The sequence below is a fragment of the Ochotona princeps genome, chromosome 17 (genome assembly GCF_030435755.1).
Source record: "Ochotona princeps isolate mOchPri1 chromosome 17, mOchPri1.hap1, whole genome shotgun sequence".
NCBI lineage: Eukaryota > Metazoa > Chordata > Mammalia > Lagomorpha > Ochotonidae > Ochotona > Ochotona princeps.
The window spans coordinates 37,490,631-37,516,963 of NC_080848.1; the positions used below are offsets into that span (position 1 = coordinate 37,490,631).

General features: G+C 55.6%; 1 protein-coding gene across 4 annotated transcripts in view; it reads left to right on the forward strand.

The window, feature by feature from the left end:
- The window catches only part of ABR (ABR activator of RhoGEF and GTPase), a 176,369-nt gene that overhangs the window by 81,289 nt on the left and 68,747 nt on the right, over window positions 1-26,333 (forward strand). For 3 of the 4 annotated variants that reach the window (XM_058676101.1, XM_058676102.1, XM_004593942.2), the window contains exon 2: window positions 9,481-9,665. In XM_058676101.1, coding sequence (XP_058532084.1) covers window positions 9,481-9,665 — 185 coding nt within the window. Of the gene's footprint in view, window positions 1-9,480; window positions 9,666-21,094; window positions 21,880-26,333 lie in introns of those variants that run through there. The other variant, XM_004593943.2, reaches the window with a different exon arrangement.

The following is a 26,333-nucleotide window of genomic DNA, read 5'->3' on the forward strand; positions in this document are numbered from 1 at the left end:
TTGCCACAGTGCTGGCCTCAAGCATGGCTGATAATGAACATTTACATGCATCTACTTATGTAACCACACTGTGATTTGAAACATTTCCAGAAAGGTCCCTCATGCCCTCAGTAAGCACACTGCCTCCCTCCAGCCATGAACTTTAGATACCCTTTAGTTTTTACATTTTTATTGACTTAAAAATTTATTTGAAAGCAGAGAGAATTGCCATCCACTGGGTCACTCCTCAGATGAGCATGACAGCCAGGGTTGGGCTGGGCTGAAGGTAGGAGCCAGGGATTCAATGCAGGTCTCCCATGTGCAGCACCTGAGCCATCGCCTGCTGCCTCCCAGGGTATGAATTAGCAGGAAGTTGGAGCTGGGACTTGAACCTAGGCTCTGACATGGACTGTCCCAGCTGGCATCCTAGTTGCTACACCAGACTTAAATACTCCTGCCTGGTCATCTTGCCTGCCGTTGAACTTGATCTGAATGGAGCCTTGTGGTTAGTGCTCTTCTGTCCTGGCTTCCTGTTGGATTCAGCTGTCAGTCTGTGCTTTGAGAATGGAATGAAGCAGTGTGTGGTGCAGTGCCTGTCATGGAGTCACCAGTGACAGGGCATCTTTGTTCGACTACACTGGGAGGCCCTCAGTGGGGGTGGAGTGGCGTCCCAGGCACCATCTGTCAAGCACAGGATGCTGGGGCTTGCTGAAGGTTTCTAGTGCTGCCCAGGCCCCCTCCCATGGTCATCACCTGGGCAGGGAGTCAGTTTCTCACCTTCAATCCCCTGGGAAAGCAAGAGCATTTCTCACCTGGGGCTTGACATTGTTCTGCAGCCACAGCTTCTTGAAGAGCCAAAACAGAGGTGGGAAGAGCCTGGCATCTTCCCTCAGCACCTTGTCTGGTCTGTGCCCATCGGTTGCTGGTGCTAGGCAGTCTCAGGGAAGGTGGCAGACAGCCTGACACCTGTGTGCCTCCCGTCGTACCTGTGCCTCATCTCTGCCTTTGCGCATGTTAGCACTGCAGGTGCTAGAGATGAGTGTGCCCCTGCCTCCCCCAGCCCAGCTCTCCATGGTGCCCACAAAGAGCACGTCCCAGGTTGCCATGGCTACTGTGCCCCTGCCTGGCCCTGGGCTGTCATCTGGCCCCCCTCGCAGACACAGGCTTTGTTAAGGGATGGAAACAGGTACCCATGTCTTCACATTTGGTTCCTCATCTGGGTAACTCTTGGGGGAGAAGTGGGGTCACAGTGTTGTCCCTTCACTGGGACCCACAGAGGCATACGTGCGTAGGAGGCCATAACAAGCAAGACCCTGTGAAGGGGTGTGGGCTAGCCCTACAGACCCCTCTGAGTGCTTAGGTGGGCGCATGCAGCTCTCAGGGAGCCAGTCTGTGCCCACCTCTCTGGTACTGCTACCCCGCTCTCCTGCTCACCGGGTGTTCCAGCCATGCCTGCCTATTTATAGTCCCCTATGGACCCTGCTGCTTCACACTCTGTGCCAGTGCCAGGCCTCCTCTCGTTGCCTAGGACGCTGCTCCCATCCGCAACCCACTGGCAAGCACCCACACAGCTTGCAAAGTTCAGTTATTAACATGAACAGCAGCGCCGAGATTTACTGGGTGCTTACTCTGTGCCCAGTGCTTAGCTCTCAGGTCCCAGGGCAAGCCTCCTAGCAGCCCTGTGCATCAGCCCCCTCACCATCTCCTCTGACCCCTGGTTATGTGACCCCTAGCTGTGAGTGACTGCCTAGAGCCAGGCCATCTTCTGAGGCTCAGCATGGCTGGGGAGCAGTCGGGGCTGCCACTGGATTGGAATCCCCGTTGGTATCCCCAGTGGATTAGAAGCGCAATGGTCTGACCCCAGTCCTTAGTCTTAGCCCCAGTGGTAGACTCTCCTTCCAGGGTGACCACAGCCCTCCTAGCCACCCATTCACCTCTTCCGTTGCCCACCCCCTTCTCTCTGCTTCATTCTGCTGATGAGATTCTTGTCCTCACATCTGGAATGGTTTATTGCTTATAGGACCATCCTTGCCTATTGCACTGTAAAGACATCTCCTAGGAACTCATTTTCTAAAAAGATTTACTTATTTAAAAGCCAGAGGGAGACAGGCAGACAAAAAGATCTTCCATCTGATGGTTCAGTCCTCAAATGGCCATATCAACCAAGGCTGGACTGAGCCAGAGCCAGGATTCCTGGGTCTCCGAAATGGGCAGCAGGAGTCCCAAGCCCTTGGGCCATGGTCTGCTGCCTTCCGGTTACATTAACAGGGAGCTGGATTGGAACGGGGGCGGTTGGGACAGGAGCCAGCACTGCCATGTGGAGTGTTTACTAGCACCACCAGCAGCTGTGCCTTGACCCCAGGCCCAGGAGTTCATTTTCAGTAACAACAGCCAAGCTGTGTCAGGGTTTACGGTTCCTGCTTAGCAAGACATGAAGTGGGCTGCTCTTTGTGAGGCTTAGTAGCTGACCACCACCAAGACAGGCATCAGGCATCTCTGCCCTCCCTCTAACTTTTCTTCGTGGCAGTAACATGATCACTGTGATTGGTCATCACGTTGGAGAGGCACGTTTACAGAGAAAAGGAGAGACAGAAAGATCTTCCATTTGCTGATTCACTCCCCAAATGGCCTCAATGCCCAGAGCTGAGCTGATGCAAGGCCAGGAGTGCCGTCTGGGTGTCCCATACAAATAACAGGGTCCTGAGGATTTGGACCTTCCCCTGACTGCTTTTTTCAGGCCACAAACAAGGAGCTTATTCAGAGGTAGATCGGCAGCTGGGACACAAAACAGGGCCCATATGGGATCTGGACCTTGGAGGTAGAGGATTAGCCTGTTGAGCCATTGCACCAGCTTCCCAAGAAGTCCTTTTTGAGTGATCAAAGAGGCCTCACAGGAGGCAACACGAGGCATAACTTAAGGCCAGGATGAGGTCACACAGTCCCCCCTCACTGTAAGGGAGGCAGTGAGTGTCTTACCTGGGGTTGAGTTCATTGGCACCTGAAGTAGAATGAGGGTAAGGCAGGAAGGGAAGGTGGTTCTGGGGCCCTCTTGCTTCACGGTTCTGGTGGCTCCAGGCGTTGAGTCTCTTGGCCCACAGCAGGGCTACCCCCGTGGGGTCTTCTTGTGGCATTTCCTCTCTGTCTGTGTCATCCCTGACTTGTGCATCACGGAATGGGGGGCCCACCTAGGTAGTTGAGGATGATCTCCCCTTGGAAGCTTGAACTATATCTGGATGGACCCCTTTTCCAAGAAAAGTCCCATTCACAGGTACAGGATGGTAGGTGGGGGCAGGGTTCAAGCATATGGGGACCAGGAGCATCTTCACTCACTACAGAAACCAGTAAGTGTGATGTAGTGAGGGCAGACAGACTGTGCCCCTGAAAAGATTGAGGTGGGGCTGCTGGCAGAGGGCCCAAACCTCTTCCTGCCTTAACGAGGATGTGGAGCTGTTGGGTTTTAAACTGGGAGGGAGGGGGAGCAGCTGTGCAGCTGCTGTGAGCAGAAGGTTGCTGGGGTTGTCCTAGTTAGGTTTGGGAAGGCTGGAGGGCGAGGTGAAGGACGGGAAGAGGGCAGATTCCTAAGGACTCCTAGGTTCCCTCCGTGAGTGATCTGGTGGGTTAATCTCAGGAACAGGTTGAGCTTCAGGGTCTTGACGGCGCAGGAAACATCCGAAAGGGGCCTGGGGCCCAGACTACTCCCTGGAGAAGACATCAGATTGGGGTGGGAGTGGCTGCAGGTGCTTGTCCTGGTGGTTCAGGGACCCATGTCCGGGTTTGAGTCCTGGCCCTAGCTCCTATCTCCAGCTTCCCACTATTGCTGACCCTGAAAACAGTGATGCCTGCAGGAACCAGGATCTTGCCTGGTTGAGGACACAGCTCCCTGCTTGGGCCCAACCCAGCCCTGGTTGTGGCAGGTATTTGGGGGAGTGAACAGCGAATGGAAACTCCCACTGTCACTGTCTTTTCCTGGCTGTCAAATAAGAAAATAAATAAGCTTTTTTTTTTAAAGGTTTACTTATTTTCTTTGGAAAGATATATATGTAGAGAAAAGGAAATACAGAAAGAAAGATCTCCCATCCAATGATTCACTCCCCAAGTGGCTGCAAAGGATGGATCTGAGACTATCCGAAGCAGGAGTCAGGAGCTTCTTCTGGGTTTCCCATGCAGGTGTTAGGGTCCCAAGGCTTTGGGCCCTGCTTTACTGATTTCCAAGGCCACAAGCAGGGAGAGGGAAATGGAGCAGCCAGGATACGAACTGGCAGTCATATAAGATCTCAGCAGATTCAAGGCAAGGATTTAGCCACTAGGCTATCGCACCAGGCCCATAAATAAACTTTTTACAAATGGAAGAAGAATTCAGCATGGGTATGACAGAGGCCTAGCGAATATGAGGTTTTCTCACCTTCATTTTATTACAGAAGCTTTGCTTATGTATTTATTTGAACGGCAGATTTACCTAGAGAAGGATAGAGATCTTCTATCCAAAGGTTCACTCCCCAAATGCCCAAAATGACCAAAACTGAGCTAATCTGAAGCCAGGAGCCAAGAGCTTCCCTTGGTGCTCTCACGAGGGCTACATGGTCCCAAGGACCTGGGGCATCCTCCACTGCTTTCTTAGGCTACAAGCAGAGAGCTGGCTTGAAAGTATAATTGGAACCCATATGGGATGTTGGCATTGCATGGTGGAGGATTAACCTATTGAGCCACCACACCGACCTTACTACGGAAACTTTACACCAAGTAGAAAAAATTGAGGGAATGGTGCTGCAAACGCCCAGCTGAGGGCTCTCTGGCATGTACGTGACCGTTCCTCAGCCCTGCTCTGTCCTCCTCTCTCTGTCTCTGCATGTCGTCTGTTCTCCCTGTGTTTTAGAGTAAGTTGTGGATGTCCGTGCTTACGTTCTGTCAGCCAGAGCTCAGTGTTCCGTGAAACACACAAGTCTGCAGTGGAGCACCTGTAAGAGCGAGCACACCCGACCTCCCGTGAGCCCCGGGTCCCTGTGAGGAGACGGGATGTTCCCATCCCTAGGAGGCATCACGGCCAACGTCTGACCCCACCTTGTCTCTACCCTCTGACCTCACCTCGCCCTCGCAGATTGTCACTCTCTCGATGGGTTTCATGTTTTTTTCCAGGTTGGTGGCAGGGGGCAGGGAGCAGCACTGTGATGTTGCAGGTAAAATTGCCACCTGCAGTAACAGCAGCCCCTATGGGCACCAGTTTGGGATCCAGCTGTTTTGCTTCCCATCCATCTCACTGCTAATGTGCCTGGGAAAACAGCAAAACACGGCCCAAGTCCTCGGGACCCTGCACCCAGGTAGGAGACCCAGAAGAAGCTCCTGGCTCCTGGCTTCAGTCTGACCCAATCCTGACTGTTGCAGCCGCTGGGAAGTGAATCAGCGAATGAAAGATCTCTGTCTTTGTTCCTCCTCTCCTCCTTTTTTGCCTGCCTTCCTCCCTCCATCTCTGTTTTTCTCCCCCTCTTTAACAACTGTGCCTTTCAGATAAACGAATCTTTAAAATATCTATTTTGGGGAGCTGGCACAATGGCTCAGTTGGCTAATTCTTAACCTTGTAATCCCTGGCATTCCATATGGGCGTTGCTTCATGTCGCAGCTGCTTCACTTCCCATCCAGCTCCCTGCTTGTGGCCTGGAAAAGCAGTGGAAGACGGCCCAAAGCCTTGGTATCTTGCCCCTTCATGGGAGATCTGGAGGAGGCTCCTGGCTCCTGGTTTTGGATTGGCTCAGCTCCAGCCATTGCAACTATTTGGGGAGTGAACCAGCAGATCAAAGAGCTTTCTCTCTGTCTCTCTTTCTGTATGTAAATGTGCTTTTCCAATAAAAAATATATATATTTAATATTGATATTAAAAATATTTATATATTACATATATACATATATGTTTTTCTGTGATCTTTTTAAAAAGCTTATTTTTTATATATTCATCTGTTTGAAAGGCAGAGCAACAGAGAGGGAGATTCCATCTGCTGATTCACTCCCCAGGTGTCTTCAAACCAGGTCTCTAACCTGGGTGACAGGAAATCGGATACCTGGTCATCATCTACTGCCCACCCCCTCCTCACCCCCAACCCCTCTCTCCTGCCCAGGGTGCAACTACGGAAGCTGGGCTGGAAGTGGAGTAGGCGGAATCCAAACCGGCATTCCAGAGCAGGATGTGATGTTCTGGGTGCTGGTTAAACCCACCGCCCCACGACCCCTGCCCCACGACCCCTGCCGCTGATGTGTTGCTCAAGCACCGACAGGTGTTTTTTTTGTTTGTTTTTTTCTTTGTTTTTTGTTCAGAATGTGTGCTTTTGTGTGTGGCTTCATTCTGGGTAATGTCTGTGCAAGTCAGGCACGTCGCTGTTCTCTTTATTGCTGATAGACTTCCGTGGTTAGGGTCCATAAGGAATGCTGATTTCTAAATGCTGACTTCTATCTGCAAGGTCACCTCCTGCTGCAATATGGCTGCTAGAACTCCAGCCATCCCATCTGCTTTCCACACTGGCCTACCAGGAGAAGTAAGGGGGTAGAGAGCGAAGTGACGTTAACTGTTTGGAAGGCAGAGAGAGAGCACATTATCTTCACTCCCCTCTCCCCCTCACCCCCATCCTTCTCCCAATACAACCAATGGCCAAGGCTGGGCTAGGCCCAAGCCTGGACCAGGAACTCAATCCAGGTCTCCCGTGTGGGCAGCCGTTACTACTGCCTCACAGAGTGTGCATTACCAGGAAGTTCAGGTCAGGAGCCAGAGCTGAGCGTGGAGGCCAGGTACTCTGATGGGGGACATGGGCATCTTAACTGCTCACCGCAACAGTCTAACAGCCCTCCTCAGCATCCCCCACACAGCGCTTTCATGTTAGCCTCAGGACCAGGACTCATGCAGCAAAGCAGCCGTTGGCTGTTCACAGGCTGCCACTCCATTCTCAACAGGGTTGCTGTGGCTTGGAGGGGAAATGGGTCTCCTTTAGGAGACCTGGAGGTCCAGCTGTGGTCCGTGTAGCACTTCTATCTGTGGCCTCTGGCAGACCAGCGCCTGGGCTGCGGCTCCAGCCTTCAGGTTCGTTTTCTCCACCTTCTTTGGTGTCCTTTTGCCAGTGGCTGTGCAGGCTCTGTGGTGGGCGGGAGTGACAGGGAAGGATCTATGAGTGCCTGCAGGCCCCGCCCAGTGGCTGGGCTGCCCTTCTTGTGCTCAGGCACTCTGCTGTGCCTCTGTACAGACAGATTCTAGTCCTTCCTGTGGCCCTAGGCCGTTGTTTTGGGGACCCAGTGGCCTGGTGTGTAAGCTGGAGAGAGGAAGAACTGTGTGCCAGAAATGTAATCACTTTGCAAGGAGCAGGAGAGGCAGGAGTGTGGCCTGACATTCTGATAGGAAAAACCAAGGGCTTCCCTGTTCTACTCCCACCTTGGAAAGCCAGCTCCTTGCCCGTGAGCTCTGGGCAGGGTAGAGGGTAGGGTGGGGGTTGGTGTAGCTTGCTGCAATTCCAACTCCTGGTCAGACCAGGCCGGACCAGGGCCCACCATACCCAACAACCTGCAGCCGGACACTGGGTCCTGGCAGAGCAGCTGGCAGACGACCACAGCATCTCAGTCCCCTGCCTTGCTTCTCCAAAGGGTGCAGCTGTCCCCGTCCCCTAGCAGGTGACTGTGGCTGCTCCTCATCTCTCTGTCCCTTGCAGTGCTGGCCACAGACACATCAACAGCCTGTTTCCTCGGTGTGTGGTGTGTACACCTGTGAGAGGCCGGGGGAGGCGGGGCCTGGGGACAGTTTTTTTCATGTGTGTGAGTGTCTTAGGAGGGGGGGAAAGAGTCCATGTCCCTCACAGCTGAGTGGGCCATCGGCTCCAGGACTGGGAGAGGGAGCCGACACGAGCAGGTGCAGCGAGCCTTGGGGTAGTGCTTGACTGCCAAATGACCAGATTGGAGCAAGTGTGGCGTGGCCGGGTGCCCTGGTGACCTGCTGACACCGTTCTCAGGTTGCTGGCTGCCTGTGGGCGGGTGTGTTGTGACAGAGGAGGAGCCAGGGCCCCTGCCGAGAACTTGGCTTGCTCAGCCCTGGCTCAAACCTCAGACCTGAGACCTACGGTGCATTCCTGATTCACTCCATGTACATGTTCTCAGAGCCTGCCACATGTCAGCCCACAGGTGACAGAAACACAGCCACAGCTGAGACACCCACTTCCTATTCCAGTGGCTCAGGGATGAACAGAGAAGGCCAGCAAGGGCACCTAGAGGCCATACATGCTGCAGGACAGAATGTCAAGGAGGAAAAGCAAGAGGAAGTGGCGTCTGAGCAGATGATGGGACAGGGCCAGCTGACCTCCCTCTAGCAATCTGGGCAAGGCCCCCAGGAACTTGGTGCAAGGATGCTCAGTTTCCGTGGTTGCAGGGTTGTCCAGTGCATGAGAGACCAGCCCGGCCCTGGGGGGCTGGTACTGTGGTCTGTGTCCCCCATGCCCACTGTGCTGCTGCTTTCCATTGATCCCCAAATGCTATATTGAGTCTTGCCTCCCCTCACCAACAGTGAGTGGGGAAAAGGTATCCGTATCTTGTACAGTGGTCTAAGCTGGGGAGAACAGAGGCTCGGCCCCAGCAGCAGCCCTGGGCATGGAGGTCATGGCTGGTGGAAACGAAGGGACGCAGGCTTAGGGGTAGTAGGAGGGCCCCTTGAGCTGCTGCAGAAGGCCCAAAGCTGGGGCTGAGACCCCTTCTGGACCCCTAAGTGTAGAGCCCTAAAACCTTGCGTTGTCACTGCCTCAGCTCTGCCTGGTGGCCCAGGATGGGGTAGCAGTGCGTGGGTGCCAGGGCCAGCTTGGTGCCACAGTGCTGACGGAGTTCTTGCAGCCCCACTGCCCTCCTCCTCGCTGGGAAGCCTGTGCTGAGATTGTAGAAATAACACTGGCTTCTGAGGACTGTGCTGTTCCTCTGAGTCCCTGCCATGCCTGGGTACAGCCCTCTCGCCCACGCCTGGCTTGCCTGGCACTCCGTCCTGCATGCAGAAGCCAGGGCTCTCCCTCAGCGCCCCACCTCCCACCCCCAAACCTGCCCTGGCCCCCTGGAGGGATGGAGCTCAGTGTACCAAGTGGTACCCAGGAGGAGGGGCTCAGGAAGTGACATCGCATGGCCCGCCCCCAACTCCTTATTCCCTATAAAAAGCAAAATGGTGACTCAGAGAGGAGAGTTGGACGTGTCCTGCCTCCGTGCACCCACCGTTAATTTTTAGCCTTGGAATTAGGCAAGAGGCAAAGAAAGCAGCAGCTTGGAATACGCGGCTGACATGCTATTACGCGGGTGGCAGCCGCACAGCCGTTCCTCCCCACCTCCCAGCAGCCTCTGAGTGTGCAGAGCCCGGACCCCTGCCTAGCTGCTGCCCGGGGCCGGGCGTGGATGGTGCAGCCAGGGTCATGGCAGCCGGGGGCCGCCGGCGGCGCCCACTGCGCTACCAGTCCCTGGCAGCCCTCGTGGAGGACTCTCAGTGGCCATTCCTGTTCCTTGTCTCAGACTTCAGCTACGGGGCCGACGACTACGACGCAGAGGGGCATGAGGAGCAGAAGGGAGCCCCGGAGGGCTCGGAGACCATGCCGTACATCGACGAATCGCCCACCATGTCACCCCAGCTCAGCGCCCGCAGCCAGGGCGGCGGGGACAGCGTCTCCCCCACCCCACCTGAGGGGGTGGCACCTGGGGTAGGTACAGCCAGCTTTTCTTCTGGTTTGGGGGATTGGCCTGTGGGGAAGGGGTGTGGAGGCCGGACAGTGCTTCGGATGATGCAGGACAACCATGCCTGGCCCCTTTGTCATCTCTTTCTGGTCCTGAGTCCCTCTCAGGCCCAGGCCCTTCCGCCCACTGCCTGCCACACCCCTGCACCTGTCTCCTGCAGAGCAGCTGTCTGCTCCCCTCCCTCCTGAACACCTTTGCCCCCTCTCAGCTTTCTCCTGCACTCTCTGTCCTTCTCCAGCTGGGACTGGACTGTGCGGTGGCTGCAGAGGTGGCACTTGGGGTGTGTAGGTGTCCTGGTGCTGGCTGCAGGGAAACAGTGGAGGCTCCCTGTGGGGTGTGATAAGGTGCTTGGGTCTCGCTCCCTAAGGACCGAAGGGTCTTCACTCACTGGGGAGAGAGCAAGCCCTGCCAGTGTGCACCTGTGCTCTGCTCCAGAGAGAGGCACTGTGTAAGGAGTGCCAAGAGCGTGCCTAAGGCAGACTAGGTGGAGAGGCGCATGGCGGGCTTGCCGTCCTGGTCAGCAGTGCTGCTCCTGGTAGTGGGACCACCTGCCCAGTGTGTGTGTGTGTGTGTGTGTGTGCGCGCGCATGTGCATCTGAGACTCAGCAGCAGGCAGAGCTGTTCCTTTCAGGTGAGACATGGGTGATGCCTCGCGGGTGGCCCGGGCTTGTCCAGGAGTGTTCTGGGGAGATCTCCTCTCTTACCACGAATGCTATCAGAGGATCATCACCTAGAAGCTGTGCGGGCGTGCGGGTGGGAGATTGGCATCCCCACCCCAGCTTGGAGGCTGCCTGGACGCTACCATTGGTGAAAACCCCCTGCTCCTCCTCCTTACCCCTGGCAGGCTCTCACCCCCTCTTTGTGCATTGGGGTGGCTGTTATAGCCTTTGGCAACAAGGGCCTTGGCAACCAGCTTCCCACTTGGGGGAAGCCACACGGTTGCCATGGCAGCAGAGGCCCAGGCAGCGTTCTGCACGGTTGCCAGGAAGCCCAAGTTTGGGAAGGGCTGGTGGGGAGGGCAGGTGTGAGGTAGGGGGATGGGCCTCAGGCCCCCTCCACCACAGCCAGTGTTCTGGGGTGGCTCATGGCCCTGGCGTCCTGATGGACAGGACAGGCTCTTCTCCGCCTGATGGAGGGGAGAGTGGGCTGGGGTCTGAACTGAGGCCACCAGGGGGCCTTCGGGTCTCAGGACTATCCCACCCAGTAGGGACTCAGCTGTTTTCCCGCACTGAGAGGATTGGGGAAAGTGCTCTGTGGGGTTTCAGTGCCCCCCACTTCCTGCACCCATCTCCTTCCCTCCTCACCATTGAGTATAGAGTCCCTGGTGATGCAGCGTAAGTGGGAGGTACCTGTTTGGTGCTCTGAGGCTTTCTGACTTCACTTTATGGCTACCTGTTTTGATTGGTGATTCAAGAGGGAATGATTTGTTGTGAAGACTTTGAAATCTATAGATGCTATGGGGTGACAGCCACTGGAGTGCATCTCCCACGCCCCCGGAAGCCAGGTAAAATGTTGAGTGGGGAGCATCCTTCCAGTTTGGGAATGAGAAGGTTCCCGCCTGCTGCATCCCTTGCCGCTTGGTCCCCTGCATCACTGGCTCCACCTAGTGGACTCTTCGAGCATTGCTGTTTACTTTAGGTGCCTGTAGGAAGGGGACACCTCTTCCTGAAGACTTAACAGATTTTTTTTTTAAGGCCAAAGCGTCTACTTCTTGGCTGTGCTCGTTGGGCTAGATAAGCCTCCCTCCCCTGCCAGGCTTCCTGTTGGGGCTTTGGGAAAAGGGTGTGGGGCATGGGGAGGACTTTTGGACCAAAACAGGCGATTGTTCTAGATACTGGGATATCTGGCCTCTGGCACAGACTGGCAGCTTGAGCTCACCACACCCAAACGTGAGCCAGCTCGTGCCCGGAAGCCCCAGGCATAGGCTTGGCATTAGTTTACTTTCTTCAGAGCTTCAGAATCAGTGAGATGTTTATGTACCTCTGTACTCCTCTCCCCACAAAAGGACAGTTGGAAGGACCTGACTCCCACAGGCTGAGACAGGTCAAGCTTTGCAGTGGCTTGCAGGATGCCATAAAATGGCACCACAAGGTTTCAAGCCTGAGAACCACAGTTTTCATTCTTAGTCCAAGGGCAAAATAAGTTCCAGTTCACTCTATAAGCCGGGCAGGAGGGACCCTGCATTCCTTGGGAAGTCTGTCCCACTGAGGTCTTGGCTAGCTGAGGGGAGGCCCACTCATTGTGCTGTCCTCAGAATCCTGCTTCACATGGGATTCAGAGGCACTACACATGCAGAGTGCTGCCTGGACCAACATCTGAACACCCTGTGGTCATGACACAAACCCTGCCAGACCGACCTCTCCCAGCAGTACAGACAGTGTCAGGAGCCATGAGCTCTGGATGGAGGAGAATCTGCTCATGTCCACCTGGAAATTGGCAGCTGAGGGTCACTTGCAACCTCCCGGGGTTCCTAATACTGCTCAGGGGAGGCCTGCAGTGCTAGGAGCAGCTCACCAAGCTGTCCCGTCTCAGTGACCAGGGTCCACACTGAGACGTTTCCCTTCTGCTTTTGGAGGGCTGGGAGACCAGGTTTAATGGTCAGCACATGGCCTGGAGGCTGAGCATTGGCCATATCCCCGGCAGCCAACAAGTGTTCCTGGGCTGGATCAGGGCTACCCAGCGTGGCAACCCCACACGAGCTGGGTCTCTGAGGTGGGCAGTACGCAACACATGGTCCTCATGCCCCAACACGTCCTTCATGGCTTTGCCTGGCTGCTCTGGTGTCCGCACTGTGGAGACGTATAGCTGCAAAGATAGCCCTGGCTAGGCTGGTACAGTCTAGAGGTCACGTGGGTTTTGGCCCAGCTCTGCTGCTTGCTAGTTGTGTGAGCTGGGGATGCCTGATACCCCCTCTGAGCTCCAGTTCGCCCATTATTCCTCCCCTGACCTCATATAGCCACCACAAGGTTTCCATGAGATGGAGTTAGGCGGAACACATGGTTCACAGCGCTGGTGGGATCTGGGCTCAGACTCGAGCTGGCAGGAAAGTCCAAACACAGAGGTGGAGATGGGTGGAGATCATTGTTGCCCCTTCCCCTTCTTCCGCAATGTCCTTCCCACTCCCCTGACCCCCATCAGCTGCCAAGAGAGAGACTTGTGCTGGGCTTTTCACAGGTATAGTCTCAAGCAGGGCCTATGCAGCCCATGGGGTTGAGTTTATGCCCACTGTCATCTTTTGCCCAAGACCACATAGCGAGTAGACACCTGAGCTTTATTTATTATTATTTCTTTAAATTATTTGAGAGGCAGAAGAACACCCACGAGAAAGCAAAACTATTTCTATCTCCTGGTCTGCTCTCTAGATTCCCACAGGGACTAGGGCTGGACCAGGGTTGAAGTCAGCTCTGCCACATGGGTAGCAAGAACCCAAACACTTAGGACATCACTACTGCTGCCTCCCAGGGTGTATGTACATCGTCAGACGCACGTGCTCCATTGCAGAAGCAGGCACCAGCCTGCTGCACGTGGTCTCTGCAGCTCTGCCTGCTCCTCCATGTCCCCCTTATGGGGCCTTTGGTCCCTGCTGCAAAGAGAAGGACACGAACTGGATGCTGTGATGCATCAGGTGCTGTGCTAGGAGCCCAGGGGCTTCCTGGCCATCCACCCCCTCCAGATGGAGAAGCTAGGGCCCAGGGCAGCCCCTTGGCTTGTTCCAAGTTGGGGCGGAGCCTTGAGCGGGACCCTCAGATCCCTCTGGGCTGGCTCTCTGCATCCTCTCTGGCCCACCCATGCTTGGCTGGGGTCTCATAGTCTTGTTCACTACTCAGTGGTGCTTCCCCCAACTGGCCCGCTTTACCCATTAGTTCCTGCCGCCCATTTAGGATCTGGCCATCCTTGTTGGTAGTAGGGTTGTCTATCAAGGGCCCTTGATTCAGTAAAGGTTTTCAGATCTGAGACAGATCCTACACATTCGGGACCTGGGGGTAACTAAGCCAGGCCATTCTCTGCCCTGGGACTTTGGAGTCAGTCTTTGGAAAGTCAGGGAGGAGAACGGGGGCGACAGATCCAGTCACACCACGAGGTGTTAGATCCTTGTCCTCCCTGCAGGGTGGCCACAGAGGACTGGCAGGCCTGTGCCCCATAGACTCTTCCTTTTTCATCATTGTCACCTAGTTTCTCCACCAGCAGGTGTTTAGCAAAGACCGACATTTTTCTTTTGTATGGAGAATGTCCTTGACTCTTGCCTGGTACTCGCAGCCACATGTGGTAGGCATTGTTACTGCCCCATTTCTCAGATGTGGAGACCAAAGGGGCAGTGGGGTCCTCTGGCTTAGTAAGTCATGGGCTCTTGGTAGCCACTGCCCCCTGCCTTTCCTCTCTAGAGCAGATGTGGAATCCATCTTTGTGACTGGTAGACTTGGGGCCACCTGTTGACCATCAGTTGGAGATGGCTGCCTGCTGCTTGAACCCAGGGACAGAAGTAGCTGTGAGAATGCCCCATGCTGCTCCTGAGGTGGAGACTGGATTTGAGGCTCCTCTGGAGTGTGAGCCCAGGGTCCCTAGTGGATCCCCACCCCTGATTGCTCTATTCTCCATAGGGGTGGCTCAGCTCCCAGCCACACCCTTGTCTCTCTGGAAAGAGGCGCCCGTTGTGGCAGTTTCGGGTCTTGCACAGCACAGGCACACACTGGGTTTGGGCTGATTCCACTTGGCCACCACCTGCCCTTCATCCTCTGCTCCCCCTATCCCCCATCCACTGTGAGGGTGGTTCCCCGCAAGGCCCAAAGCCTACCTTGCTGGACCCTGGCCCACAGCTGTGAGTGAGGGTACGGTGTCTTGAAAGAGGGGCACTGGTACAGGCTGTTCACTCTGTGCGTTTGTATGGTGGGACAGTGCCAACCGAACAGGCCAAAGGGAATGATCTGGCACTGCCCTGAAGGGCTCAGAGCTGCCACCCAGGTAGACAAGCTCCAACAGTTAGCACAGACACAGGCAGGCCCATCGTGAGCTCCAGTACTGCAGGCGGAGAGGGTGTGCCTGTGCTAATGGGTGCCCTTTGCCTCTCCCTTCGCTCAGGCTTTGCTCTTTGCCTCCCAACTAGAACCTGGTGCTTTTATCTGCTTGGGAGACCACCTGCCTCTCCCTGGAAGCCCCCCTAGGGTCATTCTGCTCACTAAGAATAAGATTTTTTTTTATTTGTTATTTTTTTTTTTGAAAGGTAAAGTTACAGAGAAAAAAGAGAGACAAAGATTTTTCATCCACTGCCACAGCAGCCAGAGCTGAGCCAATCCACAGCCAGAAGCCGGGAGCTTAAGAGCCAGTTACCTTCACATACCTGGCTCTTCCCCGTACTGTCCTTTTCTCCGTCATCATGGAAGTCACTCAAAATCATTTACAGACTTCAGTTACATAAAACAAACATTGAGTAAGAGCCAGTTGAGGATGTTGTTTATGTAATGACAAATACACACAGCCACTCCCCTCAGTCCTGGGTCTGAATCTTAGCTGTGCTGCTTGCTAGGTGTGGGACTGCAGGCAGGTTCTAAACCTCATACACCCGCTTCCTCGATTTCCTCAAGTGTAAAGTGGGATTAATTTTAGCACCAGCGTGAGGACTCTTCCCTGTTAGTGAGTGGTCGTGGCCCCAGGGGTCACTTCTGAGAACCTGCCTTTTACGAGATGAAGTTCTGGGAGCTGTGGGGACTTGGTGGCATGATCATAGGATCCCCACTCCCCCACACAAAATCCCTGTTTTAAGGCTATCAGCAACAATCTGAGAGCTCACCAACAGCTGAGAAATCAACAGGTAGAGAAATCAAGGAAGGGACCTTGCTGTAGGCAGGCAAATAGTCACATCACCGGGGTATATGACTAGGAGGAACACCCGGTGTGAAGGGCCCCGAGAGATCCAGGAGGTGGGAAGCCCCTGCAGGTCTGAGAAAAGGAGGGTGGTCTGGGGGGTATGCAGTTGAGCGGCACTAACTGGGTTGTCTGAAAAAGGCAGGAGGCGAGTTTTATCAGCAAGGGCTCTTTCTGTGCCCCTCCCCCATCACGTGCACCTGCCAGGGTAGAGGAGAGCAGCTGGCACCAGCCGAGAGCTAAGTGCAGGCCCTGGACACTGCCACACAGCAGCCCTTGGGGTGGTCCTGTAATTATCTCCATTTCCCAAATAAACTGAGGCATGAGGGGTTGAGGCCACTCTTTCCAGGGTCACGTGGCCAGCAAGAGGCACAGCCAGAACTCAAACCCGGAGTCCATGGAACGGGTTCTCAGTGTGTGTGTCTAAGCAGTGGCCTCTGCTGGCTTGTTCCCAGCTTTTGCTTCATGTCACTGAACTCTGTAAGTGGTTTTCTGAGTGACCTTGGCTGTGACCGAGAAAGGGGGCTGTCGGGAAGGCGACTCTGCTCCCCTGTACAGCTGAAGCTGCTCTGCCTGCCCTGACACTGCTTCCTTGGAATTGGCGTTCATGGGCCCAAAATCTGCTGAGTTCCAGAAGGTCTGGAGGTGAGCCCTGAGCTGGGAGAGGCTGAGGCGAAGAGCAGCAGCGAGGTGCGGTGGCCTGGACGGGAGTGTGCCAGGTGCTTGCAGAGATGACTGCCACTGGTGCCATCTGTTGAGTCATCCGCCAGGGCCCCCTCCCCCTCCTCCTGGCCTGTGTCTGGGGTGGCTGAGTGGCTTCCTGCAGGGCCCAGCGTGAACAGTCTTACCAAGAGTAATCTGATGTCAGCAGTAGGGAAAGGCTCAAGTCGTGCCCTGCTCATAGCCAGTACGCGCCTTCCCTTTCCCTCACAGTTGGCCTGTCAGGACCCTGGCCAACCTCATTGGTTCCTGACCCCCATGGCATGGGAGCTCCACGCAGGAGGGATTTTATTAGTGGGAAACAGAAACTTGGCTCCTGACCATCTCCAGTGCCCAGAGCTGTGCCCGGCACACAGCAGGTGCCCATTCCATAGGGACTGAGAGAAGGCACATGCTCTCACTACCTTCCACTTTTCCTTTTGCCTCACACGTGTCTTCCCTGCCCATCTCTGGTCCCCCACCAGTGGAACCAGCCCTGTTCCCTTAATGTCATCACCCCTACTCGTGGCCTCAGAGGTGCCGGCTCATGTCCTCAGAGTTCACCCCACTTTCCCAATTGCAGCACTTGCCACATCTCCCTTCTGAGCTTCTTTCTTACTCCCAGTTGCATCACTGAGGATTCTAACTTCAGAAACGTGGACGACAGTGCGCAGGTCTGCAGGATACACACCCTGCAGAGAGAGCCCACAGTGGGGGCTTCCACCTGCCCTGACTTTTTCTGTGTAATGGAAGTGCAGCCAGGTTGAGCATTTCCGATCTGAAATTCTGAAACACCCCCAATTTCAAAACCTTCTGAATACCAGATGTGATATCCCAAGTAGAAAATTCCTCAGGTGCACTGCCAGCCTGGTAGGAAATGACCTTCAGGCTACATATTTGAAATGTATGTGGAATCCCACCTTCTCGGCCTTTTGGCTAAGATCAGGTGAAATAGATGTGGAACATGAATGAATTCTGTATGTACACCTTGGTCCTATTCCCAAGAGATCTCATTATGTATATGCAAAATACAAACAAAAAAAGTCCAGAACACTTCTGGTCCCAAGGGTTTCAGATGAAGGCTCCTGCCTATCAGTGTCTACCTGTACACGGGTGTACGTAGGTTAAACAATTTGCACTCCAGTAGTCAGAACTGCTTCTCATTCCCAAGCAGTGTTTGACCCTATAGATATACCCACTCCATTTTTCTTTCTTTTTTTTTTATTACATTGCATTATGTGACACAGTTTTATAGGCACTGGGATTCCCCCCACCCGTCCCCAAACCCTCCCCCCATGGTGGATTCCTCCACCTTGCTGCATTGCCACAGTTCAAGTTCAGTTGAGATTCCTTCATTGCAAGCATCTACCAAGCATAGAGTCCAGCATCTTATTGTCCAGATAAGTTCAACGGCTTCTTGGGGAGACCATCTCTGACCCACTCCATTTTTCAGTATTTAGGCTGTGTCCAGTCTTCCCCAGGAGTAAACATCACTGTCGTGAACATCTCTGGACACAGCTCTCTGTTCCCCTGGAGAAATGCTTTTTTCAGAAACATTCCCTAGGGTGGCCTTGCTGAGTCAGAGGGTGTGGACATGTAAAGTCACAATAGCTATTTCCATGTTTTCTCTCCCTCAGCTGCGTAGTTTTAGGATCACGCGCCTTTTTGGTGCCCCACCTCACTCCTGGCACTGCCCTCACTTGGCATGGTCTTGGGTGTCCTTTACAATTTCCAATAGACCCAAGACCGTCAGTTCCCACAAAGTCAGACATAGCATCCCTTGTTGGCGGTTGAATTCTGGATGCTAGAGCAGTGCATGGAGCACTGTGGGTCAGGGAATGAGCAGATGGAGAGTGGGCGTGAGGGAAGGCCGTTTCTCGGGGAGTAGGGTGGGAGGCGAGCCATTGCAGGCTTTGGAGTATGGACTCGATGGGTGCCCCATTGCTCATGGAGGAGTTTGTATCCCTTGCTCTCCATGGTGCAGGTCCAACCTGCTTCTACTTCATGTCCCGCCCACTTCCTCTTTGGTCCTCCAGCGGTGCTTCCTGCACCTCTTCCCACCTCCACCTCTTCCTGGAAACCTCTTCCCATCTCCAGGTCAGCCCTGCAGCCACTGTGCTGGGAAACTGCTCCTCTGAGGCAGGGTCAGTGCCTCCATCTAGTGTCCCCAGGGTGATTGACAGAGAACTCTGCCCTGCCTGCTGGTGGATGCCATCAGAGATGGCTGATGGCAGGGGCTATGGGCTGCACCCCTTAGGCATGAAGGGACAGGCAAGATCAGGAGTCCCACTGGGACGTGACTGTGAGCGCACAGGTGCCAGCTGCAATGCTAGGTTGCAATGGTGGCTTTGGGAACAAAGAAAGAACCAAAGGGGCTTGGTGAGGAGGCAGGAGTTACAACATGGCAGCTGCACCGGAGGAAATGAAGGGAAGGGGATGAGCTGGTGCAGCAGGAGGAGGACTTTGAACTGGATTCCTGGGGTGGAGGGACTGTTACTGAGGCTTCCACATGGGGCAGTCAGCCCACAGTACAGGCGTCAGGCTCACCATGGGCCTCCAAGTGAGGAGGGACAGATTATGAAGCACAGCAGAGCAGCAGGCTGAGGTGAGGCACAGGGGAGAGCTGGCCACAGGACGAAGGAAGGACAGCTCAAACCCAGGAGGAGTGGCCAGAGGTTGCTCCTGTGTGGTCATTGAAGCTGGAGAGCTTTGAGGAAACGCCACTGTGGAGGAGAGGGAGGCCTCTGGCTTGGGGAGAGGCAGTGTAGGGGCCCACAGAGCCTGGCTGATGAGAGTGTGGAGGAGGGTGTAGGGAGGAAGCGCAGGGCCAGGGCTGGCACCATGAGGACTGGTGAGTCACTTCCCCCACAGAGTGGAGGCCTGTGTCCAGTGCAGGGGGCAGCTAATTAGTCACCGGGATTTCTAGCTGGCTGGGCTGGGGATGGCTTGAATGCTCAGGGGGTGGCTTTAGGGCTGGGGTGAGGTGGGGCCGGGTGGGGTGGCAAGAAATGGGTGTGGAGCCTGTCATGCCAAGCCTGAGTATGGGGAGTGGAGTTGGGGGCACTTGGAGTTACCAAAGGTGCCCCGTATCCTCTCAGACTGGGAAAGGAGGAGGAGGGACACAGCTTTTCCCCCTTCCTCTTGCCTGTGTGTGGCACAGGGCTCCAAGTTGGCAAACACATGCACCCTGGGGAATGCCCCCTGGGAACAGCCTCACCAGCCCAGACCAAATGAGGAATTGTGGCTGCAAGGGCCCTTCAGATGGGCCCTGGCTATTTATAACCCAGTCAGAGCAGACACAGGGAAAAGCAGGGACTGGAGGGGAGGGATAAGTTGTATTCCTGCTGACCCCTGGTGGGACAGTTCCCAGAGCAGGGCCTGTCAGCCCCAGAGTGGGGGTGAAGGTACCCAGAGGACTTGTCCCACATGCCCGGGTGGGTGGAGCTTGTTTTGGACACGGGAGTGAATCTGGGAAGAGGTGGCCCGTGTGTCTCCTGCTCCCCCAACAACCAGGCTTCACAGTTCCTCTATCCTATGGTCATTCTGTTGTCATCTGATGGGAGTGTGACGTGTGCATGAGGAGCTCAGACACGGAGTGACTGATAGGCAGCTGCATCACGTGGTCAGTGGCACCTTTCACACAAGCTTGCAAAGATTCGCGATGGCTTGGCTGTGTGTGAAGCTGAATTGATAGGGTCTAGGAAGGACATGAGACAGAGCGAGCACTTGGGGAACCCCCAGAGTACACCCATACATACACACGTGCGCCTGACCTTCCCTCAGAGAAAGGCAGCGCCCCACCCATGGGCCTGACTCAGGGCAAGGTGTGATTGGCCCTGACTGCACTGTGCTGTTTATAGGTGAAAGCTAACTGCAACCACTGTATTGTTTTTATTTGTGAAACAGCTGGTTAACTAGTTCTCTCATCTGTTGGTTCATTTCTGAAAATCCAACAGCCAGGACTAGGGCCAGGACTGGAACCTGGAGGTAGGAACCCAAAGCAGGTTTCCTTGTGTGGGTGGCAGGGATCAAACCACCTAGCATCAGCACCACTGCCTCCTTGGGTGTGCATTAGCCAGAGTCAGGAGCCAGAGCCAGCTGTCAAACCCCAGGCAGGTCAGTGTGGGACCTGGGCACCCTGCCATCGTTTCCAAGACAAGAGAGTTCACCCTAGGTTTCCAGCTTCTCTTGAAACAAAAAAGTCCATGCTGCCCTTACAGCTGGAGCCAGGTGGCTTGCTCAGATCACTCAGCCCCCGCATTTTCACCAGGTTAACTTACCTATAGCCTTATGAGTTCTGGGGTCAGCATGCCCTCACCTGCTAGGTACTGCCCCTAGCCACCACCTCCAGCAGATGTTGATGTGCCAAGGGTGCAGGATGGAAATGTGAGCACTACCGTTTTCTGCAGGATTTGGAAGCAGTGGGCTGGCTGGGTGGGCACTACTGCCTTTCCTGGGTTATGTGTGCCCTGCCCATGCCGGCTGGCGCAGGCCCCTCTTGGAGGGAAAATGCTCTGGGTGGGGGGGAGGGTGTTGCTGGTTTGCCACCTGGCAGGGCCCTGGCTGGGGCACCAGTGCCAGCCAGTGCCGGCATGGCAGCTGGGGCTTCTACTGCAGGGCCTTAGCATCTCCCCTTGGCAAAGGTGTGGAAGACTGAGGTCGAGGTGCGAATGGGGGCTCAGCGGGGCCCCCCAAGGCCAGGGGTGGAAGTGCGGAAATTGCCCTCCCTGCACTGCGCGGGCTGGCGGCGCAATAAATAAAGCGGGTGTCGGGGAGGCAGACCGCCCCCTGCGCCCGCCCGGCCCGCCCGCGGCCTCCTCCCTCCCGCCTGCGCTCCAGCAGTCTCCGCCAGCCGTTCGCCCTGTGACCACAGAGAGGGAACGAGCGGCTCCACCTCACAAGTCAAGCCGTGCATTTCCTGTGTGTTAAGAGCGAACCTTGGAGTCCAGAAAGGGCGGGCTTCGCTACGGGGGGCCTGCGACCGAGCCCAGGTCTCAAGAGGACGGAGCGGCCACCGGGGACTCCGCCTGCGCCCAGGCCCTTGTGCGCGCCAGGAAGGGCAGCGGAGGGCGTCTGCTACCGCGCCACAAGCTGCCGGCCCCTGGCCTTGCTGCCTCGGGAAACCGTTGCTGCTGCGGCGGCGGCCGGGCTCCCGGCGAGACGGGGCCAGCCGACCGGCCTGAGCTGCGCAGAGGCCCCGCTTCCCCTTTCGCAGGGTGGGGACGCGCGGGAGGCGGGCCCGGCGCGCAGGAGGGCCGGGAGGCGGCCGCAGGAAAAGGTCTATAATGGAGCCTTTCATCGGGAGCCCGTGGCCGGGCGCCAGGCTGGGCTCAGGGGAGGCCCGCGCACGGGTGTAGGCCTGCCCTGCGCGCTCGTCCCCTCCCCACCCGCGCCTCCCGGGCGGCGCGCGCCGCGGCGGTGGCGGCTGCTGCTGCTGCTACTGCGTGGACCCTGCTTCCTGTTTGCCCTCCGCGGGCGCCGGCTGCCATGGAGGAGGAAGAGGAGGCAATAGGCTTTTTGGACAAGGTTCTGGAGGAGGAAGATGTGTTTCTCCTGGAGGAGTGCGAGCTGGGAACCCCGACCAGCCCTGGCACAGGGTCCCCCTTCTTGGTGACTGTGAAGGTGGGAATGTGACACACCCTGGATGCTTGTCGGGGGAGGGGGTAGGGCGGGCAGCTCCTGGCTGCCGAAGCTGCTTGTGGGAGGCAATGGCTGATCGCGCGCAAACCTCGTGGTTGCGTGGAAGTCGTCCCCCCTCTCAACGGCCGTGGCGGAGATGGGCCGGCGCATGCCTGCAAGGGGGACGGTGCTCTCTCGGCAGCTGTTCCTGGGTGTGGGGTCGGGAGGAGAGGTGCAGGGCTTGCCTCCTAGAGCCAGTTGTCCTCAGGGGGAGTGGCCGCGGCTTGCCCCTGGGCCAGCTGTGCTGGAGGCTGTCTCTCGCTCTCTCCCTGGCAGTGACATGAGTCACCTGGTGGGCACGTCCGTGGTGGGAGCCGACTGACTGGAAACTGGTGGGCAGTTATCCATAGTTTCCTTGGCAACGGAGGATCAGGGCACTCCCAGACCAAGGGAGCCGCCCTCCTGCTAGCCAGGAGACCTGGGACTAAGTGGGGGCACCAGGGTTGAGTCGTGAGAACTTTTGGGGGAAATTGAGAGCTAGAGGCCACTGAGCTTCCTTGAAGGAGGAGATTTGGACCAGCCTCAAGAGGGGAGCCAGGTGGGTATGGGCACGGGCAGGAAGGTTCTCTGCGGCATTCTCCACAGCCACCAGGACAGGGGCAGTCCCCTTGCCTGTCATCGGCCCCTTCTTTAAGGGGTAGGGTTCTCCCCCACTCCTGCCTTGAGAACGTTGCCAGCTGTTCTTGAGGTCCCATAGCAACCACACCCACACCATCCCTCCTTTCGTTTGCGTTAGCAGCTACTGCTGAGGGATCCTCTCCTGTAGCTGGCTGCAAGGGTGCTGGTGAGTCCCGGGCAGGGAGTTTGCAGGGCCAGTGGCCACTAGAGGGTGCAGTGCACAGAGCAGAGCTGGGGACCAAAGCAGAGCTGGCATGGAGCACTGAGGTTTTCGCATGGGCCAGCCTCCCTAACAGGGAACTGCAGAAGTTCACTTGTGAGACAGGATACCAGCTGAGAACTAGGTCGTGTGTGCTGTGGGAGAGGTGAGCTTCCTTGAGGGCCTCATGAGACAGCATTCCCAAGTTCCCACTGTGCCCACCCTTACTCTGGTCTCTTGGCTTAGCCTGTGTTTGGTTCTGCCCGCTGCTGCTCTGGCTGTTGAGCCCTCTGTGGTGTCTGGTGTGTGGCTAGTGCCAGTGAGGAGGGGGAGGCTCATTGAGGCCCATCAAGGGTGTGCTGAGTCTCTGGCTTTTCTCCATTTCTGGACTGTTCCAGGAGAGTAGTGTGTGGCTGCCAAGGGAGCCTGAGCACACATGAGTCCTGACAACAACACCTGGGCAGAAACTCCCCATTCAGCTCTGCTACCCTGGTGTTCCTGGATGTGTTCCCCACTGTAGTTGTGGGGTCATCTGGAGCGCCCGTCCCTTCCTGAACACCTCTACAACACCCTACTTCTCAGGCAGGCCTAGCCTGGGAGGAAGAATTCAGGCGGGAAGAGGGTGGGAAGAAAGCTCACTGATTCATTAACCAACGTCATCGAGCTATGTTCTCTTTTAAGCACCCTGCTTGGCATCACAGGTGAGACCAGGTGAACAAGGCATAGTCCTTTCTCCTAGTTCAAAGAGGGCAAGTGCACAGGTGCTAGGAATGCAGTGAGAAAGAGGTCAGGGCAGGGGAAGGAGGGGCCCTTTCTAGTGGGCCCGGCTGGACTGGATGTGTATGTGTGTACCTACACGCTGCTCTTGCCTGTGCAGGGCACAGCCCCAGGGCATGTCTGTCCCAAGCTGCAGGCGCTCTTGGCATATTGCTCCCCAGCAGCTGGTAGGAGGCCAAGGCAATCCTGTCTTTGCTATTACTTTACTGCAGGGTTACTTACCTTAAGCAGGAGTGTTTTCCTGAGCCTGTGCACGGATGCCAGGCCCTCGATCAATCCTGTTGGCAGTGTCATTTCCGCCATGACTCATCTTCCTGGGAGACCCTGGCAGGGCTGCCAGTGGTCTCCGGAGCAGTAGCTGGAGTGTGCTGTGTGGCTGCGCCCAGTCTTCCCTCTGGGGAGTTCACGGCCCCTCAGCTAGTTGGGTAAACTCTGGTAGCAGCAGCATCTCCTGTCCGTGAGCTGGTGTATACTTTCCAAAACTCTCTCTCTCGTACAGTTCTATTTAAAGCTACGCCGCTGATGGAAACCTTGTAGAAGATGCTATTTAAAGGAACTCCTTTGTCAGGAATAAAAACTCTTTTGTCATGTAAGTTAACCCTTCAGGTGTTCTGTACCATTTGACTTGTAAATGTTTACTCATTTTTATTTGTCTGCAAGGCACAGAGAGAGAGAGAGAATCTTCCATTCCATTCCCCAGACGCCTACAACCGTCAGGGCCAGGCCAGGCTGAGGTCAAGAGCCCTTGAGCCATTGCTGCTGCCTCCCAGGTACACTAGCAGGAGACTGGATCCCAGGTGCTCCCGGATGGAAGGCAGGTGTCCGAGTGGCAGCTCCACCTGCTATTCTGTAACACTCGCCCGTGCCAGGTTTTAATGGCTTGCCTGAAATGTTTTTCACCTGTCCATGCCTCTTGTGCCTGCACATGGCTGAGTCCTCTTTTGCATGTTTCTCAAAATATTGGCCACAAACGTGGTGATTTGAGAGGTGATTTTTGGTGGCCCCTGGATGTAAGCTTGTGCATTTGTAGTTGAGTTTATATTTTAATGCACATGAGAAAAAAACAGGGCCCATCCAGCTTGCCTGTAATCTCAAGTATGCCTAGGCAAAAGACTGCTTCTAAAGAGCCAGTGCTGTAAGGAAGAGCCAGGGCAGATGGTGTGCAAATCACGGCAACACTGGAAGGGCAGGAGATGAACAACCTAAGTTTGGAAATGGACCTGACCTGCTAGATAGAACAGAGAGTTTGGGGTTTACCTACTGGGAGAGGGGCAGCTGGGATGTGGCCTTTGCACCCCAAGGTTCCTGCTGGTTCTTTCTGTTATAAATCGTGCTGTTGAAGAAACCAAAAAGGCTTGTCTGAAGGAGAGGGCGGGCTTTGCTGTGCACATTCTCTCAGCCTGGGGAGGAGCTGCCGCTCCTCTGCTCTGAGCGGGTCCCAATGAGTATTGCTTGCAAAGCAGTCTGGCCCCTATTGATTTGTGTCCATAGGGACTCAGACCCCATGAGGAGGCCTGTGACTTAGAAGCACAGCCAGCACAGCCAATCATCTTTCATGGTTGTGTTGGATAGGAAAGATTATGTCTCGGCTTAGACTTGAACCAAGCTTTTGGAGGCTTTGTTTTGCCTCTGCAAGACTGGGCGTGAGCCACCCAAGCCTCGTCTGCAGGTACTGACTTTCACATCTTTGAGGTGAGGGCCTCTAGCTGGCACACCTATGGCACCTATGGCCTGGCAGACTATAAATGCCTGGGGACTGTAGGAATGAGCTCTTAGGGCTGCATTTCCTAAGCCCCACTTGGGGAGGTGCCACTGAGAAGACAGCTCCTCTGTGCCGGTGACTGGCAGGCAGCATGACCTGGCCCAGGGGGTTCTGGGCCTATGGACTCCTCTGGAGAGCTGCTGGGGACAGAGATCCCCTTCTCACCTGTCTTCTTGAGACCTGGTGTGTGCTGAGGGAGGGAGGATTGAATGAGTGTTGAGCCTGGTGTTTGAGGAGACAAGGACGGAAGAATCAGTTTATAGACAGTTCTCAGCCAGGAGCATGTCAGCTCTGAGGGAAAGTGAAGCAAGTGATGGCGTGAAGGCCAGGGTGGGAACTGAGGGACAAGCCTGGTGGAAGCACACATGGAATTTAATTACATCATGAAGCTCTCTTACAGCCCTGTGGCCGCCCCAAGTCAAAAATTGGGACAGTAGCCCAAGAAGTGGGGTGCTCATTGGGGGGTGACTGAGCTGTCTTCTTAAAGCCCATCTTGGACTGTGAGGTCAGCCTGTGGCAGGCATGGTCTTGCTGGTTTGGGCTATCTTGGGAGCTGAGGGGTCAGCTTGGCCATACTGGGGGAAGGTCTGGGCTGCAGATGAGCCCATGTTGACTCTGGTTCTGGTCTAACCAGCTCTGTAGTTCAGTTCATGGTGTGACCCAGACGGCTTCCCATGGAGTGCATTTCCCAAGCCCTGGAGCAGAGCCTTGATTGGTCAGGAGCAGGAGGGGAACAGGAGCCTACAGCATGGAGGGTGCGCTCTCTCTGCCAGGCATGTGCAGCAGCACGGAGACAGACCCTTGGGACCTTGAGCCTATGAGCTGGAGGCCAAGCTGAGGCAGGCTCCAGCAACGGGCTGCCTCTACTCTGCGCCCCTGGGGGGGAGGTAGCAGGGAGTTTAGGACAGCACCTCCCAGGCTGCGATTCCACTGAAAAGGGCTTCGCATAGGTCCTGGTACCCATGATGCCATCAGCACACAGCTCTTGTCCTTCTTTTGAGGCTGGGACCTCACATCACGGATGCGGATCACCACGAGCTT